Source organism: Paralichthys olivaceus, chromosome 6 (genome assembly GCF_024713975.1).
Source record: "Paralichthys olivaceus isolate ysfri-2021 chromosome 6, ASM2471397v2, whole genome shotgun sequence".
Lineage (NCBI taxonomy): Eukaryota > Metazoa > Chordata > Actinopteri > Pleuronectiformes > Paralichthyidae > Paralichthys > Paralichthys olivaceus.
The window spans coordinates 15,708,182-15,731,434 of record NC_091098.1 but is presented as its reverse complement, the minus strand read 5'-3'; the positions used below and the strand labels follow the sequence as shown (position 1 = coordinate 15,731,434).

Below are 23,253 nucleotides of genomic sequence, written 5' to 3'. Positions count from 1 at the left end.
CGAGTGTTCAGCCAGATGGGCTGTGAGTTCCATGGAGCTCAAGGACAGTTTGGGGAGTGAGTCAGTCAGCACATACTGTGAATTCACCAGTTACGAGAATGGTGGGGCCTGTTGGGAGTTTAGGGTTGTATGCAAGGTTTCAGATTCCCCCAAAAAATCTGATGTTATTGAAACTGTATCCTACAATATCATTTTGTTTATCAAGCAGTTTAATCCAGAGTATTCTAGAGTTCTTGAGTGTGTTTCCTGGCAGAACAGCAACAATATTACATAAAACAACACCTGCATAGGCACAAATCTAAGACTCCTGTGAAAATGTCAGGGTGAACTCTGGGTTGGGCCTAGCTCTCACTACAGTGGTCTGCAGGGGGGGAGGGTTGCAGATGGGGAAGAGGTTGAGGTGGGGTGATGGCAGGGCTAAGAGAACACAGGCTGCTGGTGCATGCTCCACATTCCTCAGGTGTTGTCAGCATAGCTTGCTCAGTAATTACCTCTCTGTGAAACACATGCACAAAGCCACACCAGGGAGCCAAGGGGCAGCACCCGAGAAAGGCTGGTGTAGGGGACATGTCAGAGACGGACAGGATAACATTCATATTTACATTAACCTTTAATTAGCCTTTAATTGTCATGAAAACTCAAAAGGTGTTTAGTTTGTCCAGTCTGGACTAATGTAAAAAACATGGCGGTCTCCGTAGAGAGGGTCCCTTGGATGTAAATATAAAGTATTTAAATATAAAGGGCCTTTTCTGGGGTAAAGAAAACTACTATTCATACAATTTAGATGAAACACACTAGTGAACACATCATGAGGATTATTCTACATTAAATTTCTGCCAATAGATCACTTTCACCTAAATCTTACACATGTTTAAGCCATGAGGGTTAATGGTTATTTATTTATTTTGAATGAGTGCATCAGAATAATATAAAAAATGAGAGAAAGATTACACAGACATGCTGTATTGCATGCATGCAGTGCAGCTACAGATGCAGACGTGACTGCGTGTGAGTCAGCAGCTTGATTTATGGAGTAATCCATCTTCTCTCAAGGATATGGACAGGTTTTTTGTGCATTTCAGCCAAGCACACTTTGGCATGTGAAATCAGTGGCGTGATACAGAAGTACAGTTGCGAGGAAGGTGGCCGGCCTTCATACACAGAATGTGCATTAACTTTGCAGACAGGTGGTGGATTCTTGTGATCCTCCCATTATGCGTTTCGTTGTTTCTTTCAGATCTTTCATCACTGACAAAGATGAAGCAGGTTCTCCCTGTCTGGGAATGCTCCTCTCCCACTTCTGCTCTCTTTCCTCTGCCCTGCTCTGTGTCCTTGGCAGGCTCGGCTCAAAGCTGAGGGATTGTGTGCAGATGTGCCTGGAGAGAAGCCAGCCCCTCTGCCCTGGGAGAACATGTGGTCTGGGAGTGTTTACGCTGGCACTCTTTCAAGCTGTCTCCCACACAGCATGCTGGCGTCTGTCTCTCCTGCATGACAGTGCTCGGCCCTCCTCCCACAAAGAGGGCATTCTCAGGTTGAGGTAACACCAGCAATCATGTTGATTCACTGTGTTGACAAACTGGAGAGACAGCAATGCTAATTAAAAAGCAAACAAATTCCCCAGCATCAAAAAGAAAATAGTGTTTTCCAGGGAACTTAACAAGGAGCATTGTTGAAACATAAGGACTGGCTGAGTATAGCTGCCAAAAAGCAAAACATTTAAAATGCTGTGATTTGAACTGTGTTCCACTAACATTTGCACTGATATTTAGTTTTGATCCCAAGGGTGAAAATGTGCTTGGATTCAAACACTTCATGCATGTTTTTCACAGATTCTCCACATACCTCACATTCTCCCCTGTGATTCCAGCTCTGGGTAAACATGTGAAAGCTGAAACCCCCTCAAAGGCACGTTTATTCTTAACACCAGTGGCAGTAAGGTCACTGAGTGCCGTGAAATACACACCTGTTGTTTTTTTGCATACAAAGATTAAGTAACTGTGGGAAAAGAAGACACTCTGCATAATGATGTAGAAAGGAAGTGTGAATAAGAGCATTTTGGTGTATAACAGTTGAAGATCCCCTCATGTTCTACTTTGAACCAAATGTTTATATGATCAGAGTATTCTCAGAAAGTGTGCCAGTTCATTTTTTAATGAAATAACCAATCCATGGGCTCTTTGTGATGTGACTGAGTCTGCATGTCTCTCTGTAATGTAAGTACTCAGTGCCCCCTGCAGGTTTGTATGGTTCATGAGAAAATCCAGGATTTAATTCACAACTCCAAAGAATAATTTCACAAAGATTACAGTTCTGTTCAAATCCATGAGATAATCATATTTGCACTTGTCATGGATAATATGTTTAAATAAAGTTTTATTTTACATAGAGGGAGCCTAAATCTTGATAGCCTCCTCAAATTTATGATATCATCATCATTTGATGTCTCATATTCGTTTAGCCATGCCTGGGTATGTATATGTTGAAAGTTTATTTTTATACTCAGTTTTATACTCATTTCTTTAAAATCTTTAGATAAGTGAAAATTGCGGACTAAAATAATCATTTATTTTATGGACTGGGGGATATACTGTATATTGTCAAATAGGTTTTTATCTGAACTTCAGATGGATTTAGGTCTTTTTTGTCACTTACCGACAATGATAACCAGTCAATATAATGCAATAACATATCTATTTGGTGATTGCCTACTTACCCTTGATGCTAAGGAGACTGTTGCACTATGGTGCATGCAAAGATATCGAAAGACCTGCAGTCAGATCCACTTCATACCAATCTGACTGACATTTCCATATGTACCGCTAGGGGGCATGATTTAGTGACGAATGCGCCTATCAAAGGGTTTTTATAATGTAGGTTACGTTCACCTTCCACTGAACTGTCGCTGAAGTTTGACTTGTAAACTAGGTGCAAAGGTTCAGGGTGTGCAAAATGAGATTCCACCACTTAGTTTAGACTTTACATGACTTTATTACAGGCCTCCATTACAAACTGTGATTCATAAGCAGAGTTCCTATATGCAAATAGTTGAAACTGATTTATTGGATTCCCCCCAATAACAAGACTGAAGGTAAATATACATTAAATAAATATTGACTTGACTTGACTTTTTTTGTGTATTTAAAGGATTCGGATGATTGATTATTCTGATCGAACCGATATGTCCAAGTTCTCTATTATAAATAACCTTTTTACTCACTTACCAGTCATTGATCTACATGAAGTCTAATTGTAAATGGTCAGAAAAAAATGGTTCAGCAACTGTGAACACGGCTCGATTACTAACCCACAAAGCAGACGACAGGGACTCCAGACCTCCAGGGGCCTATAGCCTCCGCATCATTAAACTGATTGATATCTGATTTGTCATACATTTTACTACTACTGAAGTACTCAAAGTACTAATATCAGCTGTGATTGGTTCTCCATCCTCCTTGTATTCCTGGTCTGAAACAAAGGACTCTCGCTTGATAACCCGAATTTGTTTATTTTGTAATCAACTGTTATCGTCTGTTTAAAAGTTGGATCCTTAATTGCTTTCATCTTGCTGTGTAACCAGTGATGCACAGAAAAGCTTGAGAAGCTTGTTTCTTCTTATCAGTGTTATTTTGCTGATGTTCTTAAACATGGAATCTATTGCACTTCTGTCCTGGGGCAGGGATCCATCACACGTGGCTCTCTCTGAGGTTTCTACCTTGTATTTCTCCTGTTAATAGTTTTTTTTTGGCAGCTTTTGTTTTGCACATTGTTGAGCCCAATGAGACAAATTTTGATTCGTAAATATGGCTCATAAATAAAATTTGATTGAGTAAGGTTGTGATATTCTGTCATTGAAATACTGTAAGGCTGCAAACAACAATTATTTTCATTATCAACATTTGACAGTTGATTGTTAACTGTATTAGAAAATTGAAAAACAGCCTCAATATTTCCTGATGCACAACAAGGCACATTATTGACCAACAGTCAAAACCCATTTTTATTTCTTCTTAAAAATGACTTCTGATTGTCAGAATTGGTAAAAATTGGTTTTCTACCAATGAACTAATCAATTCAGGGGTAATTGATAAATGATTCAATCACTTCAGCTCTGGTGAACTGGTTGGTGGGGGGGGGGGGGTCACCAGGGGCCCGACAAAAACATTCATGGACGTCGAGCCAACATGGCTGATCGTGGGGCACCAGTTGCAGCACCTCCCTTCTCTCTCTCTCTCGCTCTCTCTCTCTCTCTCTCTCTCTCTCTCTCTCTCACCTCCACGGCTGAGGAAAAAGAGCACGAAATAGGAGAAAGGGAGGTGTGTTGGCGCATGCGCAGACGCGCGCTCGCCGCCTTCGGTTATCCCATTTTTTTTTTTGTGAGGAGCCGAGCGTTACGTCACGGGCTCGTCCACAGCGCCGGAGCTGGAGAGATTCAACATCCAGCTCGTGCAGCCACACGCACGGGGGAGACATCGGTGCCGCGAGCGAACGCGAAGCTTTGACTTTTTAAATTTTGATTCTTTCCAGCTCGGCCCGGAATGAGCTGAGCGCAGCGGGGCCGGGCGGCTGCTGCAGGGGGCTTCAGTGCGAGCGGACGGTTCCAGTGGCATGGTGTGGTGGTGGTGGTGAAACAGAGAGCCCAGCGCGCACACACACACACACACACCGAGGCTACACCGTGCATCATGTTTGAGAGCCGATAATCAATTAGAGATCTTCATGACTGTGCTGCTGCATTGACCGTAGCCTCGCCGGGCTGTAGCTGTAGCCTCCCTCCTTTTATTACAAGACACCGTGAAGCGACCGCCGTGCGTTGCGGGGCTGAGGGTGCAGCTGAACGGACAATCGCACCCGAACCCACTGAACTGAGCGGGGTTCGGATGAGGTGGCTGATCTGGTTGTTTGGTTTCAGAAATCCAGCCAACTTTTCCTCCATTCCCTTCTAACAGCAGTGCCACCGGGCATTGCTCTGGAGATGGCGATGAGGTTGCTCTACTTGGGATTTATACTCTCCTTGGGGATCGTGTCTCCTAACGGTGCACCCGTAGGTAAGAAGCCTGTTGTGTTTGTCTTCCATTGTGATACAAAGGCAAGACCACTTTTTCTTTATTTGTTGTATCCCTGCAAAGCATCTCTGCACACACGGGCCTGTGTTCACCAGAGTTGGAGCCAAGACAAGATCGCAGAGAAAAAGCAGGCTGTGTTGATAACACTGTGTGCTACAGCTGTCTCCTCACAGGCAGAGATCGACCATCAAGGGAAAATCCTTTAATCAGAGAAAGTAGTGCACAAATGAGCTGTGGCCTAAAATCTTGACTGCGTGTGTGTGTGTGTGTGTGTGTGTGTGTGTGTTTTTGGCTGTGCTCCTGTCTGGGCAGACAGAATGGGCCTGCCTGCAAGGATGGCAGACAGACAGTGAGGTTATTCACAGTTCCAGCAGGTAGAAGGCTTTGGCAACACTTGAACGACCCATTTTCACAGAAATACTTACTGATTCCCAGGAAATGCAACAAAAATAGCTGTGTACCCCATTTATCTAAGGAAAAAACTCACAATTCCCCATAAAAGGAACATTCTAGGTGTAGAGACAGCTGATAGCTACCACTCAAACCAAAGCATGCTGGGTTTTTTTTAGTTTTTTTTAATCCACACAATCACAGCAGCACAGGTTCCATGCTAAACCTGTGGGATCAGATCAGTTTCCATGTTTGTTTTCAGTGACTTGGCACATATGAAAACAACAGTTGTGTTTGCCTGAGTAATCTTAATGGCTTGTTGGCGGCTTGTCCCAACGTGTAGCCGCTGTCTGGGAATCCCAATTTATTAGTGACAGCAGCCAGGTACACGTTAGGCTAGTGTGTGATTACGAAACCAACAGTCTTGTGCCGTTATCCTCTTATGTCCCCGGAGCATCTTTTAATACCCTGATAGGAATAATGAGATACTCTATGCACCGTTGCTCCTGTGACAATGTACACCTGTTGATCTTCATACGGGGGGGTACAAAACAGTTGGCCTACGAATCATATTCTGTTGTCTGGTGCAAGTCATTCACAATATTTTTGAAACCAAGTCATGCGCCAATGATGTCTCATCCAGATGTGACCTGACAGCCCTGTATATTAGAGAATATCAACCCAACACCCAACAACCTTCATTTTTTGCCAGCTCTACATTGGAAGATCTTCCACACGAGACATTGGATTTTGATGGAGGCTGTTCAGAGTGGGAGCTTTAAGTTCGAGGAGTCTTCAAACTCCTCCCTCCTCCATCACTATGTAACATCTGGACACAGGGAGACCATTAATCCAACTTAGATGCAGAGGGGTGGGGATGAGGGAGAGGTGAAGCGAAATTCAAGAATCGTTCTCGGGTACTCTCTGTAGTTACATCACAGCGGAGTCAGGGATGGAAATGAAATGTGTGTGTGTGTGTTATGTCATTATAACAACTGATTTAGCAGCCTCTCTCGTTTTGGAGCACAAAGTGAGCGGATAGAAACCCTGAGGCCAGCCACTTGGAATGGATTTGTCTGGATCACCACTGGTCCGCAGCATGAATTAATGAATAGGAGAGGATTAGAGACAGCAGGGTCAAAAGGCCGCAGTTAACAGTTAAACATTGGACAGGCCATTTTGTTGGTTATTTATCTTTAATGCTGGTTTAAGGTTATTGTTGCCGCAGTTAAAGTTGTCGTCCGTTAAACCGACAAAATCCAGTTCAGTTCTGAGCAGTGAACCCCCCTTTGTCTGTTGCTGGTTGTATGAAGGGATTTAATGATACATGGATACAGTTTAAACTGATGATTCTTGGCATTTGCAATGCAGCTTGAAATAATTTTCTTCAATTCATCAGTAGATTCTTTTGGCAATGTATTACCTCCACCAAGGAGGATGTGTTTTCACCCCTGTTGGTTTGTTGGTAGATTTTTGTGTCTGAACAAAAAACATAAAAGCCATTCAATTTAAGTACGGATAGGCCCTGTGATCGAGATACTGCATCCTTTCACCAAGTGTCTTGGTAATCTGTCCAGTTTATTTTTCACTTGTCTTAACATTGAGTTGATTTCTCAGGAAACAGTTCATGGATTTTGATGGGAAAAAATCAGGAACATTTGGGAACTTACTAGAATGTATTGCTACTTGATTGAATCTGTTGGGCCTTGGCAAAGGTTTTTTTACGTGTTTTGTCAACAAAATGCAGGAATATTGCAAAAAATGCTGCACACAGTTAAAGTGATTATGTACAGATTGTCCAACCAAGAGTACAAAACTAGAAGATATTCCATTTTTTGATTAATTTTTTCCAGATATAAATTATTTTCGCTGTATCTGTTGTGTTGAATTATGTATTGCAGGATCTCAACAAGCTTTAAAGGCAGAAAATTCCTGTTTGTGAAAAGTGTTAATGTGGGTCAGAGGCTAAAGAGGTTGAATTCCTGAGAAGTCTACACTCTGTTTGCCTGACCTTTTTATTGAGACCTGGCTATACATTTTCCTCAGAACTGTCACTGGAAACATCTGCTGGAAAAATTCAGCATCCTTCATACAAATTCAACAGATAATGGAAACAGGATTGCCCTTTACAGCTCCTCCAAGTGGAGGTCACTGGGGGGAGCGGTTATTGTAACTCTGCACACCTGAGGTTATCTGTCGACCACGTGCTTATCAGATAGCACAGATAATCCTCTGAATGATTTTCTGCCATTCAGAGTCTTTTCACAAAGAAAGAGAGGATGAAATAAACTGTAAAATATTTGGAGTGAAACGGGACCAAGTGTCCAGTTTTGAAACATTCCTTGGCTCGGCTTTGTGAAACCTGATGTAAAGCTCATGTGCAGGTGTTTCGCATTTAGGTCCCAATGTAGTTAAAATATTTGTGAAATGATAATAGCAGACAGTGGGATTCTTGACCGACGCTGCAGAATAAGATCCCTGTTTTATCCCTCTGCTTCCTGCACTGCATTGCAATGAACTGAGTCTAGAAGGTAAAAGCAGAGCAACGTGAATGTTCCCCACACATTGAAGGCGTGAGACAAGCAGATGAAAGAGTGTTTGGTAATTGTGAATGGCAGGGGTGCGCGCTGTAATTGGTGTTTTCAGCGAGCTACATCACTGTTTACCCTATTTAGCTTCTAAGACCCAAAAAAGGAACAGAGCGGCTTCTTAAACAGAAATAGGGAGTGTGTGTGTGGGAGTGCGTGTTAATGCTGCTTTGCAGGATTCATTGGGTTTTTGTAGGTGATTAAATCTGTCTATGCATTTCTGCTTCCTGTCATTAATATAATAACATCTCTTAGAATGTAGGTTTTGCCGCATATGAACAAAACACATTTTAGTTATAGAAATAAGAAATAGACTTGTTTTTCTATGCCCTTCAAAAAGGGGGTACACATAGTTGTTGAAATGTTACAATGGGCTGCAATGTTTGCCTGATACCTGGCACAGCTGTGAGAATACTGCCTTTACCCACTCGTGCTCACGTACGCCTCAGATGTTGCCGATGTCGCCGGTTTCGCGCTTGACTGGAGAATCGATTTGATCGCAGGGACCCTTGGTTGCTGTCACACCTGGTCACAGTGGAGGATCTAATGTATGGAGATAAGATTCCAATTTCGTGGATTGCTGCACAGCGTCATAGCTATTTACTCTCTTCAGAGTCACGGCCATGGCTCCCAGTCATTGGACTTTGGTTTGATATTTAACAAACATGTATACTTTCTCTACCACGGTAAGTGGTGGTGCTAATTTATTATTTTTGGTGAGTTTTCCAGCTGTTTTCCAGAGCCACATCCCAGATTCTCTCTGAGGTAATGATGGAGTTGAGTTTGTGATCAAGTTGCAGTACTGGTCAGCCGGGTGGTGCATGATGACTGACTGTAATTATACCATTGGTCAGCTGGGACTTCCCTTTGGCTTTTGCTTTTTAAAATAAATTGGTGCAAACAGATACTTTTATTGTAACTTCTAGCAAAGAATCTATATTGACTTTTTGGACAAACACCAGCTCCCTTCTGTAGAAGAGAATTGTTGGCACTGCTCTGCAAGTGAGAGGGACACCTCTCTCTAGCTGTTTTCAGACATTAAGTCTTGCTATTGTCTTGCAGCATCCAGAGATCTGTGTCGTATTAACCTGCTGCATGTCCTCCCTCATCATTGCCCTGCTGATCTGCGCTCACTTTATATGTTAACAATAAACCCCATCACTAATCAGAAGTTACTTATTAGGATCTGAACAGTAAAGATTACTTTGTATTTGTTTGATTTGCTCCAGAGTTTGATAGACACATATTTAAACACATTGAAAAAAGTCTCACATTTAATGTGGGACGATACAGGCTAAATTTGATCATACATAGCTCTAATTGGAAGATTATGTTGTCATATTTTTATGAAATGTATGAAGTTCTTTTTAAAGTAACTAACTTGCTAGATTAGCCTCAAATTCTCAAAAAAATGGTTGTATTACAAACACACACGATCACATATTGATCAACTGTGCTACAACTTCAGCCTGAAATCAACAATGAGATTCTGGCTTTTGGTACAGCCAGCTGATATAACAGGTATCTGTATATGAAATACACTATATGTAGCCTATCCTATATGTGCATACACTACATGTAGTATAAGTACTTAGCCACTTACAAAATGTAAGGCAAATGTACCGTTATGTTATACACTGGATTTATACCATAAATGTTTATGGAACAAGCACCAGTCACTTTCAGAATGTTCAAAGAATTGTCACGAATGGTTCATGAAACACACTCAGGTTGTAGGATTTCTCACCGCTGACCAAAGAGGTCATCTGTGAAGTGGATGATGTCCCCCTGCCTCCCTCAGAGTGAATCTAATGAAGGATTCACAGAGATCCCCTCATAGTAAATCACAGAAACATTTCATCCTTCAACATAAGTAAAGAGGTAACTGAAGGACAGATGCGAGGCATGGATTTACAGTTGTCTCAGTTGCAGTGAATGCCTCAGTTTATGTGGTCCAGCCTTCATTTTGTGGTTCCCATATTCTGTTTTAGTAACAGCCGGCTCTGGGTTGACTTTTCTGCTATGGATGCAAAGAACTGTGCTATGTAGAGACGGCCGGGTGTGTGTGGACGAACTCTTTCCTCTGGCAGCACCATGGCCTATTTACATGTATCTTTTTGTCCATCAATCACACTCACTCAGTGCCATGTCTTTTAACTGCGTTGCATTTTACTGCTGTGGCCTGTGACATCCTGCAGAGCCTCATCAGGTTACCTCCGAGGTCAGAGCTGCACCCTTTTGTTGAGCGACGACACAAAAACAAGGCTTTTTCAGGCACAAGAGTGGGCACCAACTGGAACTCAGCCTTTTGATGTTAATGCATGTTCAACCTCTTTGAAAATAGCTATTGTGAATCAGGGCTTGAGGACATTTTATGTGCACTGTGAGCTGGTTAAAGTGTTCGACTGTGGCCTGACACAAAGCTAAGTAGCTTTTTCCACTATATAGATGCTGCACAGCACCATCATTGAAGAAGTTGATTCAGGCTACATCCACATTACTACAATTCCATTTGAAAAACTCTGATACGCCTGGCGTCCACACCACTCCGGAGTCTTACAGCCACTAAAACTGAGAATTTGTACGCACGTAGCCTAAACACGAGAATTCATAGTTATGTGTAGGTGTGTGTGAGTTAATGGCGGTAGAGTTTCTATACTGGTGTTAAGTGTCTTCTGGTTTCTGGTCCGCTTATTTGCAAATTCTCTGGCGTCTCTGTTTTCTTCTGAACAACGGGGAGTGTTACTAAGTGGATCGTGCCAGATTTCGAGGAAGAAAAAAAAGAGGTTTTTTGTGCTCGTTTCTTAAACTCAATTAAAAGATGGCGGCGAGTCTGCCCTTTATGCGTAGTTACATTTTGGTGAGTGCACGTCTAGGCTACGACAGTGATTAAAACTGATACAAAGCCAAAACGATCATGAGGACAGAGATTGTTTAAGTAATAGTTTTTCAAATGAAAACGTAGCAGTATATCTAGCCTCAGTGGTTTCAGCATCAGGGACGATCTGACATTGGAAAAACAATTATCTCCATTTTTACATATGGGAGTATTCTGCACTTTCTTTCCTCTTTTACTCCACATTTAACATCTGGAATGTTTTGGTTCAAATAGTCACTCTTCTTCTGAATGATTAATACTGGGCAAAAATTAAGGAATAATGACTTTGCTCTGCCTCCGTTCTCTTCCCCGTGGTCCTTGTTTGGTTTTAATCTTGCTCATAATGCATGGATTCTTGCTTTGAAATCCTGCTAAACTGAGCACAGAGAAATCACTTCAAACTTGACCTCAGGGGTCTTATTACATGCTGTAGTCTGTTTGCTTTTTTTCCCCCCTTGCTCCCCTGAAGACTCTGGAAGACCTGAGTTTCACAATGGAGGACCAGGAAGGGAAGAAGTGGTGTGTGATGAGAAACAGGCGTAGCCCACTTTCTCCTGACCCTGCTTTCATACCCAGCAAGACCACCGACAACCATTTATTTATTTATCCATTCAAGTAATTTCACATCCTCATTTGTACTGTTATCTCTTAACTGTATTTAATAGAATCCATGCTCTGTTGCTCACCATAGAAATTATCCACAAGGTGATCGGGTTGGTTGAATACTGAGATGTTGGAGGCATACTTCAGAAACAAAAGTAGATTTCTTATGTAATGTTTGGGGGTAAACCTTGTAGCTGAGGCTGTGTTCCGTGTGCATAACTGTTGTAAACATTCTTCTGTGTGGTGTTATAACAAACTATGCAACACATATTTGAAGCAAATTCAAATGCTAAGCTGCTCGGTTTCTTTCAAACAGAGCTGCTCGTTTTGTAACAGATTGTCTTTTTGGAGGCGAAGCCATACACATGAAATCAATTAGAAGGCGCAGGAATGTGCTGTGTGGATCTGGAGTTGATTTGTAGAGCACGGATGGCCATATTGAGGAAGACAGATCGCCGATGGGGGGGGGGGGTCAGTTTGGAGTCCCAGCTGGTGATAGTGTCTGGAGGCCTCCATCGCTTGGCTGCTGAACTGGTGCCACAACACAATTAACTCACTGTCCCATCCTGCTCGATCACACAGACAGCAAGTTTTTTACTTATTGCATAAAAACAAAAGAAGGCAGACGAAAGGCAGACCTCGAAACTAGTGCATTGCTTTTATTAGACACTCAAGAGGACTTTTCTATAAGATCCCAGCTCTCTGCACATTTATGCATTAGCTCACTCGCTCGTGTTTAATGCTTTTTACCATGCACAGTGCTCAGGGGCAATTCAGTGTGCACTGTTTATACAGCATAGAGCTCCAGTGGCCCTGAATAAGGAAATACAGTGTGTGCTCCATACAAGTGGCAGTATGCTCGAAGTCAAACAGTGTCAGCCAACTGGAGCCTGGACATTCACATACCAGGAAGCAACTCAGTGATTCCTATCTTTTGTCTGTATGTCAACTCAGGATTTTAATATTTGTTCAGTAGGAGTGCATCGATTCTTCAAATGCATAGTTCATGTTCAAATTGTTCAAAACGGACATATCAGCTGTCATATTTCAAAAAGTGATAATAATTCGTGAAATATTTTAATTATCAAACCCTTATGATGTAATCGAGACCTTAAATTTTACAGTCTAATCATTAACTTTATTCTAAACAACCATGAATAAAAAGTAAACCCAAATACAACCAAATATTTTGTGCATTTTGTGTAAAATAAGTTTTCATAGCTTCCTTCTGATTTTTTAGTTTGTCTCCAGAGTTCTGTCACATAAAGAAATGAGTTTGTTTAATCTTTTAGCGATAACACCTTGGCGAAGTCAGTTAAGCTTCTCTTACAAAGTCATGCTCAGCGCTCTGTCGAATTTGAATTGTTGAAATTAAAATATAGAAAAAAATGAAGAAATAAATTGCTTCAACTTGCTGCAACCATGTTTCAGGACTTAGTAACCAGAGGAAAAGCTTTTCATGGAATCTGTCAAACAGCAACATTTCTCAAGAAAATGAGATTATGAGGAAAGCAAATTGCATTTGTGGGTTTTTATTCTGAACACCAACATCTAAAGGCAGTGTCCTTCAAGTAAAGGCTTGTAATCCATTAACAAAACTTAATTTGATGTTCAGTTGAGTGTAGAGAATTAAATAGTTGAATAAAAACACTAATCCATTGTCTACTGGACAAACACTGCCTTCAGACACTTGTGAGCAGACAGTCAGACTTTGTCAGTACTTACTGTATCACTTTCCGATAAGGATATTTTACATCAGACACACAGTGAAACATATTGTAACTACATCAGAGTGTCAGAGATAGACAGTTTGGTTTTTGTGGAAGGCCTCTGTTTTTCTTTTCTTTCTCTTTTTTTCAACCAGCCAAATAAAGATGCTGTAATTTCTCAACAGAAATAGAAACTCTTTCCTGAAGACCATCCAAAGTTGTTTTTACTGAATAATGGTGTGAAATTCAAAACTCTTGAGGGTTTCAACTGAGGCTGCGAAAGTTTGTTTTCTCATTTTCATCTCTAATTAGATGCATTTCTTGCTGTAATAGATACCCACAGGACCATTGTTTTTATCAGATCATCCCAATGCAGCGAATATTTGTTTAATATTTTACCATACTGATGCACTTTAAAAAATCTCAAACAACAGACAGGAAAGTTATAAATTTAGTTTTGAAAATGTGATTTCCTGCCTCCTTAATGGGATTTCCTACTGTTAAGTCACAGCAGCGTGATCAAGTTGCCATTCAGCTGTGGCAGGAAATGCTTTGGTAAGGATGGTATTATCAGCAGGGAACTCTGCTGGAGGCAAACACAAGGGGCTTATAGCAGTTCCTGTAAGTGGAGTATGTACTTTGATTCAATGGGATTGGTGTTTGCTGTTGGGCCAATCCCAAGACACAAAATAAAGGCTGTCTTCATACCCCTTTGTAGGCAAAGACAACTCAAATGGTTTAACATTTGATTTGGACCCTGCAAAAATTGTCAGCATTTTGGCAGTAACTTTGGGGAAAAAGCGACTTTGCAAGCTGAATTAACAATTCACATCTCTGTCTGAGATATTTTAAGTGGGCTTTGAAAGAGGACTACTGAGAGGGAAGGATGCCAGTATTTGCCCCAGTCTCTAACCCCTCCTCAGCCACAACCTCCAATTAGGCTCAGAGGTTCCCCCCTCTGCGGTCATTTCATGCTGGTGTGTAAAGCGATGATAAAATTAGAAACCACAATGTTTTATTTCCAGTTTTATGCCCACTCACAGGGAACAACTGGCTCAGCCCAGCTGCTTCACATGGGCACCGGAGAGAGCGAGGGAATGCCTTCACATAGCAGAGGTTTAGGTGCGTTTGCCTGTCTCAGCTCAGGGCCCAGTCAGTTTGGCTGTTTGGTTGTTTAGGCAGATTACATGGGAACATAAGTGCTGGAGAATCCAGTGTTTATCATCTTACCAAGCGTACCGGCGCATTGGTTAGATGAAAAGAGGCATAAGTAACAAACTGGCTACAGGCCATGGCTAGTCGCTAAGTGTTTGGGTGTGTGCATGTCATCTAAACTCTTTTACAGCTCTCTCTCTAACTCTAATCTCAGTCTTATGACATTTGATATGGCCTTTGTCTTTTGGCATCTTGTTCTCTTGCATCACTTGGATTTTGTATTGTAAGCTTTGCCCCTGTCATAATGTGAAGAGGAGAGCGGGTCAACAGCTCTGCATTTTAAAATCATGTGTTTGCTCCTCTTAATCTCCTCAAATATCAAGGTCTTGTTCATATAATGGGAAAGTTTTGATCTGATCCCTAAAACTCTTTAGCTTCTAATAGTATTTACGAAAAACATGACGCTCAGAAGTCTCAGTGTTAGACTTACACGTAGGCTTCACCATCACAAGGAAGAAAGAAAAAAAGACTAGGGTCTGAACCCTTTAGTCTTGACAGCCAAAAGCTACGTGATTGCAATGATACAGGAGCCTCATGCTCTCTTGTGATTTCAGTCACATCCCAGCCCCCTTGCGGTGCACCCCCACGCAGCCCGACTGCCCACCCCAAACACCTCCCTGCCTGCCAAGTACGTAGGGAGGCAAGTCATCCAGGACGAGAGAGTGCTAAGTCCCTGCAGAGAATCACAATGAGACCTTTGGCGTTGTCCTTCCCAGAGCATTGCTGCACAACAATGCAGTAACAGCAAGCAAGCAAGCATGTTTCTTCCATATGTTTAGCCTCTATTTCCACTTTTCCTTGGAAAGAGAAAAATGTTGCCAGAGAAAGTCAGCTTTCTGCTATAATTTGTATTCAGGACTGATAAGGCTAGTCCACTGACAGATGATATCATTAATGAGCTTGAAAACATAGACTTAGCTCTCTCCTTTCTTGCGTACTATCTTTAGGTATTTGAAAATGTTTTTCCATTTAAAGACTCATTCGTGGTCAACATTAGATATGTCGATGGAGCTTTCTATTTGTACTCTGGGTTCCTTCTGTCCGTATTTTCTCTACTGAAAGCTTACGGATATGAACAAAACAGAAGTACCACTGAAAACAGTGGGGGGGACAGTGTGGCCGATAAAGTTAGATGACCATAAGACACAAGGAAGAAAATTCAATGTTGGCAGGACTTTTTGAGGAGAGATTTTTTCTGGGCACAGGGACTAGAAGAGGTACATTATCACAACTTAGTAATTTTGTGTTATGGGAAGCCCAGTTCTATTCACCTCAATCCTGAGGTGGCGGCGCAAATCTCAGACACTGACCTGAGACAGCTCTCATAACATATGTTGCTAGCTTTACGCATGGTGTCCACACTACTCCAGAGTTTTCAGATATAAAATTGCACAGGCAGAATCAGAGATCATTGGAAACGATGAAGTTGTTACTTGAATTTGCTCCTTGATTTGACCACCGATGTTGAATGCCATTATAGCCAACCTTGTTGTCAGTCCAAGAAAAGAAATACCTGCTCTTACTTCTCACTATTTCTTGTTCGTAGGTTTTTCTGTAACTAAGCAACCAACTGCAGAGTAGGCAAACTGCTTCCTGTTTACACCTGCATGCACATGCTCAGTGTACGTGACTGATCATGTGATAAGCATTTTCAGTTGTGTAGCATGGAAGGAAACTACGTCTGACATGGATTACTTTAAAGCTAGAGTACTTGTCTGTACAGCGATAGTTTTAAAATGTAGCTGTAAAACTAAAAAGTATTGGTGTGTATGTAACCTAAGATACATTTGTACATGAGCGACAACATCTCCACATGAAGTGGCTGAGTGAAAGCACATCAACACTGTTGCACAGCTGATGGGTCAACAGCATTGCCTCAACAATCTGCGCTGACTTACTGCCCAGAACTACCGCGCTCTGCAGTTTCCCATGGGCCAGACGGAGATTGAATGCCCTGTTATGTCTGTGCCACGACACATGAAAGAGCCTCTGTGGTGAGAGTTGAAAAACACCTTAAGAGTAATAAAAAAGAAAAAAAAAAAGAAATGAGATGTCCGTAAGAAGAGGGGAAACAACAAACAAACCAGAACTAAAAGGCACCACTGTTGGTTGTAAACTTGTAGAGGAGGTTTTTTTTCCTGAATAGAGTGCGCCTGTGGGTCCTTTGATACAAAAACATCATTGTAAACTTGAGTTGACCCTTGCATGTTGCTTTACCCCGCTGAGTTGAGATCTGTGCTGCCTCAAACTGGAAATTTCCTACGTGGAGTTTGCAATGGAGAGAACTTTCATTTTGCTGTTGCTCAAATTGGGTACTCAGAGCATCGCATTTCTTTCTAATTGCATTTGTGATTTTAAAAGCATTTTCAACAACTGCTGCTTTTAATGATAACAACTGTCGTGATTTGTTTCAGAACCCAAAGCTGACGACCATCCCAAGACCTGCAGCTCTAAGCAGTTTGTGTGTAAGGACCAGGTGACCTGTATCTCCAAAGGCTGGCGCTGTGATGGAGAGAAGGACTGTCCAGATGGCTCAGACGAATCACCAGATATCTGTAAGCATGCCTACATGAATATACTGTAGCTGCTAAAAATGTCTCTCAGCAGGGTTTGTGTCCTCATATATCCTCCTGGCTGTTGGTTCAGAGCGATGAGGATTATCACTGGATTTACTCCGTTTTTCTTTAATTTGCTATTCTGCAAATCAACCTATTTAAACAGTATTTGTTCATTCTTGCTGCGCATGATTTTAAAAGATCAAATTCAGTTCTTCTGAATGGCTCGGAAGAGATGACGGCACACTGTTCTGACGGTTTAATTTTGGCCTGAAAAAAAGGATGGGTTATGGCCTGATCTAAGAAGGACACAGGCTCACAGTGTGTGCTCTGGCTGCTCTGCTGAATTATAGCTCTAATTATGTGGCCATGTTTAGTCTGAATGTTCGGGGATGTGTCTGCTCTTGTCTGGACTCTTGCGGGATCTGTGCAGTCCCTCTGAGTCTTGTCCCAGCCACTCGCCTCCGCCGGCCGCCCCATCCTGCCATTCCATCCATAAACTCTCCCTGGTAAAAGCCTCCCCTCTGTTTATGTGCAGGCCCTAATGGTGATTTTACTGTCTGCCTGTGCCACACCTTACATCTGTCATGCTACAAGTATTCTCACAATAGACTGGCACGCAGAGACAGGCAGTGGACACCATGAGACCTTCTGTTTTTGGGTGAAAACACAATTATGTATTAACTCACAGGATTATGGATTAAAATGTGTGATGTAGCTGAGGGTAATGTGTTCATAAAATATGAACTGTAGGTGGTGAAATGATTTTCCAGGTCAAGTCATCCCCCATGCACAGATTTTTGCTGTGTCACGTATCCAGTCGCTGAAATGATTTGTTTTGAGGTACTGAGTAATTCCTGGTTCAGAGCTAAAAAACAAAGGTGTAGCTGAACAGAAAAGTCTCTCATCTACTTTATGTCTCTCGTCTTATGTTTGATTCATACAGGTTTCACTTTGAGAATTTACTGCTAACAGCTGGACTCTTTATTTATGAAGCACACAATACATGTAGCTTAAATAAATAGGATTTTTTCCAGGAGGGGAAATAAATTAACTGAACTGTAGTTTTGGAAATGACGGCAATCGCCAGCATGAGCAATTTTCATTCAAGCGAGCTGCGGCCATTCGATTTCTTCACCTTTTTCATATCAATTGAACTCAGTGAATTTTTTTCATTTCTCTTGTAATTTGGTGACACGGTGTGAATGGTGTGATTCATCTCGCGCATGTAGAGACGGAGAGCTGTGTTTTACCAGAACATCAAGATGCCTTCTGCTCAATTACCTGCGTCATATGGGCTCTTCTCTGACTGTTGATTTACCTTTTAGTGAGATCGTCCCTCTATTCATTCAAGTTTCTCAGCCATTCATAATAAATATCCGTTACTGCAATTAATGCACTTATTCTTCTGTGCAGCACTGTGTTGGGTTCAAAGTCAGCAGAAAGGCAAAGTATCTCAAACAATGAAAGGCAGCCTGACTGTGATTCTATTCATATTCGTTGATTTCATCCAGCCATTAAAAAAGTGGACAGAAAGTGTGAGGAATGTGGGGCTGCAGATAAAGCTACAGAATGAATGTGCCTGAGCCAGCATAGGTGGAGTATGAAGGTTATTTAAAGTCCTGCTCTTACTTAAGGGAATGGAAAGTATTCTTCCTATAGCTTTCCCCATTCATAGGCTTAAACAGTGTGGAGGTCATCAGCCCGCTCACTCCCCTGCTGGAAAGCATCACCAGAGACATGCTGTAAACACTGCTACTCTCAGTTAAGCTGGTATGAATATGGCAGATCCAGGCCAAACATTGATCCATCTTACAGTGAGCCAGTTTTGAAAAGTTCCAGGTAAGTTCCTGAAAAGTTAGTCTGACCTCCTCTTTTCAAACTTGCTTAATGAAAGTGTGACATTTCCCCCAAAAATTCCCTGCTCTTACGGCTTTTGCTCCAACATGCATCCAGACCACAGTCTTGGTTTGTGTGTCAATGTTGATGGGAGTTATAGTGGTGCAGGCTCCTATAATTTTGACATTATCTCCAGTTCAAGTTAATTACTGACTACAGGCTTGGTTTACAAAGAGTGCTCACTGACATTTTACATTTTCCTCTTACTTTCTTTCTTGTCTGTTCTTTGTCTCTCCCTCCTGTGGACGCTTGGCTGTGCTTCCCTCCCTGTGTGGGACCATCCCTCAGTCTGGCCGTCCTGTAGATCAGAGACTGTGACCGTGCAGGCAGCGCATGCGGCCAACACAAGCTTTGTTTCTTAATTAAATGTGTTCATCGTTTGAAAATTGGGAAAACCAGAATCTGCCTGTATACTTCAGTGTGTTTTAGTGAATGCCACCTCTTTTGTTTATCCTGAATTCACTCACGTTCGGAGTGGCGGCTGTTCTTTTGTCTGATGGCGATCTTTGATCTGCACCTCTACTACCCATGTTGGAAGAAAGTGTACTCCTCAGCATCATTCTGCCTGGAGGTCTAATTGCCTGTCATTTCCAAACCATTCATCTGGGCTGTAATTATTTTGAGCTGCTAAAGACAGGCATCTGCCAGAGTAGTGGGGTTGTAACTTTGCATTGCATGAGGCGTTGACATGCCGTAGTTGAGATGGCAGAACATGGTATGGGAGGTCAGTATAGTGCATTAGCATCCTTGGCCTGTGGGCTTTTGATTTTTAGTGGAGCACTGAAGCAGAGTGATGGGGAGCTGCGTGCATGGAAGTGTGTTTTGCGCATGGATCTGCATGAATTGTCACGATAAATGGATGAGTGGAGTTGTGGGCAGGCTGCCAGCTGTAGGGACATCACAGACCCCCCACCTGTGCACCTCCCTCATATTGCCCCTAGTAGACGCTCAGATAGCCATCAGCAGGCTGCCTGTACAGGCCCCTGTCTGCAGGTGTGACCCTGTCATCCTCTCCCAGGGACTGCACTTGCTCCCCCTCACTGCGTGGCTTCAATTGGTCTCAGACAAACCATTTCACCTCAATTACATCCAGGCTTAGGGCTCCGGAAGTGGTTGAAACGTGGCCTCAGGGCAGGAGTTTATGCTCTGAGTGTCTCAACGATGGTGCTCTGTGCAGGACTGCTACTCTTTCATGCTCCTAAAGGTAGTTGTGGTAAGCTGTCAGAGTTACCTTTGTTTCCACTGGTCAGAGAACCCACTAACATCTGGATTTTATCTGCAGCGGAAATGGATGCAATCGAAATTTACTCCCTGCACGACTCTGTAGTAGATGCTTTTTTTTTTTTTTTATTTACTCCAGCTCCGATCGGCAATGATGGCCACATGGGGGAATGTGCTAAATCCTTTTTCCTTTTTTTCCTTACAGACACTGCACCTTTGCAAGTGCAACTTTATGACACGCATTGAACTTCAGGCAATAGGCATGTAAAGAGCCATGAACGTTTGTGTACTTACGTCAACATGCAACAGTGATTTATTTCTTCATATTATTCAGAATGTAACCAACCATAAAAAAAAGTAGAAAGACAAACCAAGAGGCTTTCCACTAACTTGGGTGTAATAGGCATAGCATTGATAAAGTGGTGAGGGAGAGTGTCTGTGAGTCCATTAAAGCTGCTCTCAGACATGTACTGTCTCCAGAGATCATTTGGACATTGTCCGGGGCAGTATGTGTTAACAAAAATGTCAGAGTGAGAGCCTCCTGTCTTTCTGCTGACTCTGTCTGGCCGGTCCCCTCTGTATACAGTCTGCAGAAAGTCTGGAGGAGCTGACGTGAGAACACAGCAGGAGATTCTCTGTGGGATTCACCGCAAGAGAGAGGGGTTAAAAAAAACAGGAAGAAAACAAATATCTCTCTGTGAAAAAATGTGGTGCCATACACGACACCAAAGAAGATGTCAAGAGAGCTTACCAACAGCAATGCTGATGTGCTGTAAATAAAACACACATTCTCTGCAACAGAATTAATGTTACATCCTACTGCTTTCTGTGTCATTGTGAGCAAAGAACCTCCTGCACGGCTTGGGTCAGTGCTGGGCTTTTCTTGCAGATGTTTAGCAGACACTACACAAGCCTGCATATAACTGATTACACATTCAGTTTATTTACAGTTTAGAACCAGAAACTAAAGTAAATCCACTGAGACACCTCCCAATAGAAGGTTCTCTGTCACTCTGTTTTTGCAGCAGAATGCAGTTTATTTTTAACAAACCGATTTTCAGCCCTTTGTTTCTGTGCTCTTTAGTTACGCAGAGATGGGTGTGGGGTTATAATGAGGTCATGACATGTTATAAAAGTAACTGGATAAATGAGCTGGTTTTTCAGTGAAATCTTCCATCTCACTGTATCATTATTGCTTTGACTTCTGACAGCCATAGCTTTAATTTCCAAACCATTTTAGTAACAGTACTTTCATGGGGCTGTTGTTAAAATTAAAAGTGCTGTGTCACAACTCGCATGGCCTTTCACTGTTCTTTTTGAAAAGTGCTGTAAAAAAAACAAACCTGACTCCCTGGCTGTGACCCGAGCCTGTGTGCAATTATGATTCATTATTGTGGTTGAGCCAGCGAATGCGAGCAGATGTTCGAGTAAGCCATAGCATGTATGCACTTTCTCCGTCATGAGAAGCCCTTGCCACGAAGGAATCCTTTTCAACATACGAAAACCTTATGCAACAGCTGACTGCTCCTAATTCTCTGTTAGACTTTTTAGCCCCCGATTTGGCATGAAAATGTCCACAGGAGGACTTCCAAGCAGGGGGTGAGAGGCATCTCAGTCATGCAAATACACCGCCTTTCTATTCCCATGCAGTGTTATCCACTTTCATTCAGGGGGAGAAAATGAGCTGATAACTCGAAGTAGTTAACACTTGCAAATCACAAGCCGCTCCCTGCTCTCGCACTGTCAAGTTGTCACTTAACTTACCTCCATGGGCTTGTAGAGCTAATACACACACATGTATGCACACACAAATGCATTTGTTTTCCTTGTTGATGCTAAAAAGTAATTTTGAGGGGATATACCTGGAATGCAGTTTCATAATGAAAGTGAGGGACCCATGGCTGAAGAGGCTAAAAGTATTTAACATAACAATGTGGACCCTCGAATCCGGACACGCTCCTGATTTCATGTCAAGTGAATGGGACTATTTGCACTAACACACTGAAACTGCTTCAAATTGTTTGTCTGATGGAAAAGTGGTGGCACAACACTGAGGTGAAAGTACATGAAACCACACCATGTCCAGTGGCCCGCAGGTCAGTGGATGTGAAGGTCTGAGGGGAAGATTGAGTGATCTTCTCCGTGCAGCCTCCCGAGGCTGTGGGCCACACAGCAAGGTTATCTGTCCATCTTTTCCGTTGAGCCCCCTCTGGACGCTCACCAGCCCGGGCCTTTGTCGAGCATATGTGACTGTCATGCCCTGGCAGCCTCTCCGAGACAACCAGGAAGAGCAGACTGCTGAGGGATAGAGTGATGAGGAGAGGGGATGATCTTACAGAAGAAGCCTTTGTAAAAGAGAAAATGAGCAGATTACTCCTTTAGTCTCAGGGGGAAAATGGAAATAGCATTGTTAGGCTCTGATCCTCTTTCTATAGTAACAGCTCCTTAGAGTAGAGTTTAGGGGGAGAGATCCTTTCAACACCCAGGCATGTAGCTGTACTTGCAGGGGGCACCAGGCAGGGGCAGGAGGGTCTGTAGTGGCAGTGGTTGACACACTGCTTCCCCAGAGGAAGGAGCAAAGCCCTGTAAATCCCTCTGGTCTGTGGCCCTGAGCCTTCCTCACAGGCCTATCAACAGACAGAGAACACAGTGCTTTCTCACGCCACACAGGCACCACTTCTCCTTTTCTCCTGTCTCCTCCACGCCCCGTTTCCTTCTCTCCCTCTTCCATTCTGTCCCGTGTCCCTCTGTCTTCCTCCTCTGTCTGTCAGAGCAGCTGGAGAAGCTAGACTCAAGTCTTGTCTGTTCCCTCTTCCTCATCTCCAGTCTTTCCTCTGGTGTAATCACCTCACAGTTTCCCCCCTTGTTGCAGACACTGACTTGTTTTTTTTGTTGGCTGTCTCTTGTCTGTGGGGAAATGGTCTGTGGTGGACTTTATGCAGCGAAGTGAGATTGTCTATGATGCTAGACACTGCACTGTTTCACTGTGGCAAAAACTTTAACAGGCTTAAATGTCTGAATAACAACCAGGTACCCAGATTTAATAGTTTTATTGCTGTTTTACTGTAAGAATTCTGCCTTAAGTGATACTTCCCCCAAGCCCCATCTTTTGAGGGTCCAACACTCGACCCC

General features: G+C 42.6%; 1 protein-coding gene across 4 annotated transcripts in view; it reads left to right on the top strand.

Annotated features, from left to right (window-relative positions):
* The first annotated feature begins 4,582 nt into the window (after positions 1 to 4,582).
* The window catches only part of lrp1ab (low density lipoprotein receptor-related protein 1Ab), an 83,143-nt gene continuing 64,472 nt past the window's right edge, over positions 4,583 to 23,253 (top strand). For all 4 annotated transcript variants that reach the window (XM_069526236.1, XM_069526237.1, XM_069526235.1 and 1 more), the window contains exons 1-2: positions 4,583 to 5,045; positions 16,861 to 17,001. In XM_069526236.1, coding sequence (XP_069382337.1) covers positions 4,973 to 5,045; positions 16,861 to 17,001 — 214 coding nt within the window. In that variant the 5' untranslated portion in view covers positions 4,583 to 4,972. The remainder of the gene's footprint in view (positions 5,046 to 16,860; positions 17,002 to 23,253) is intronic.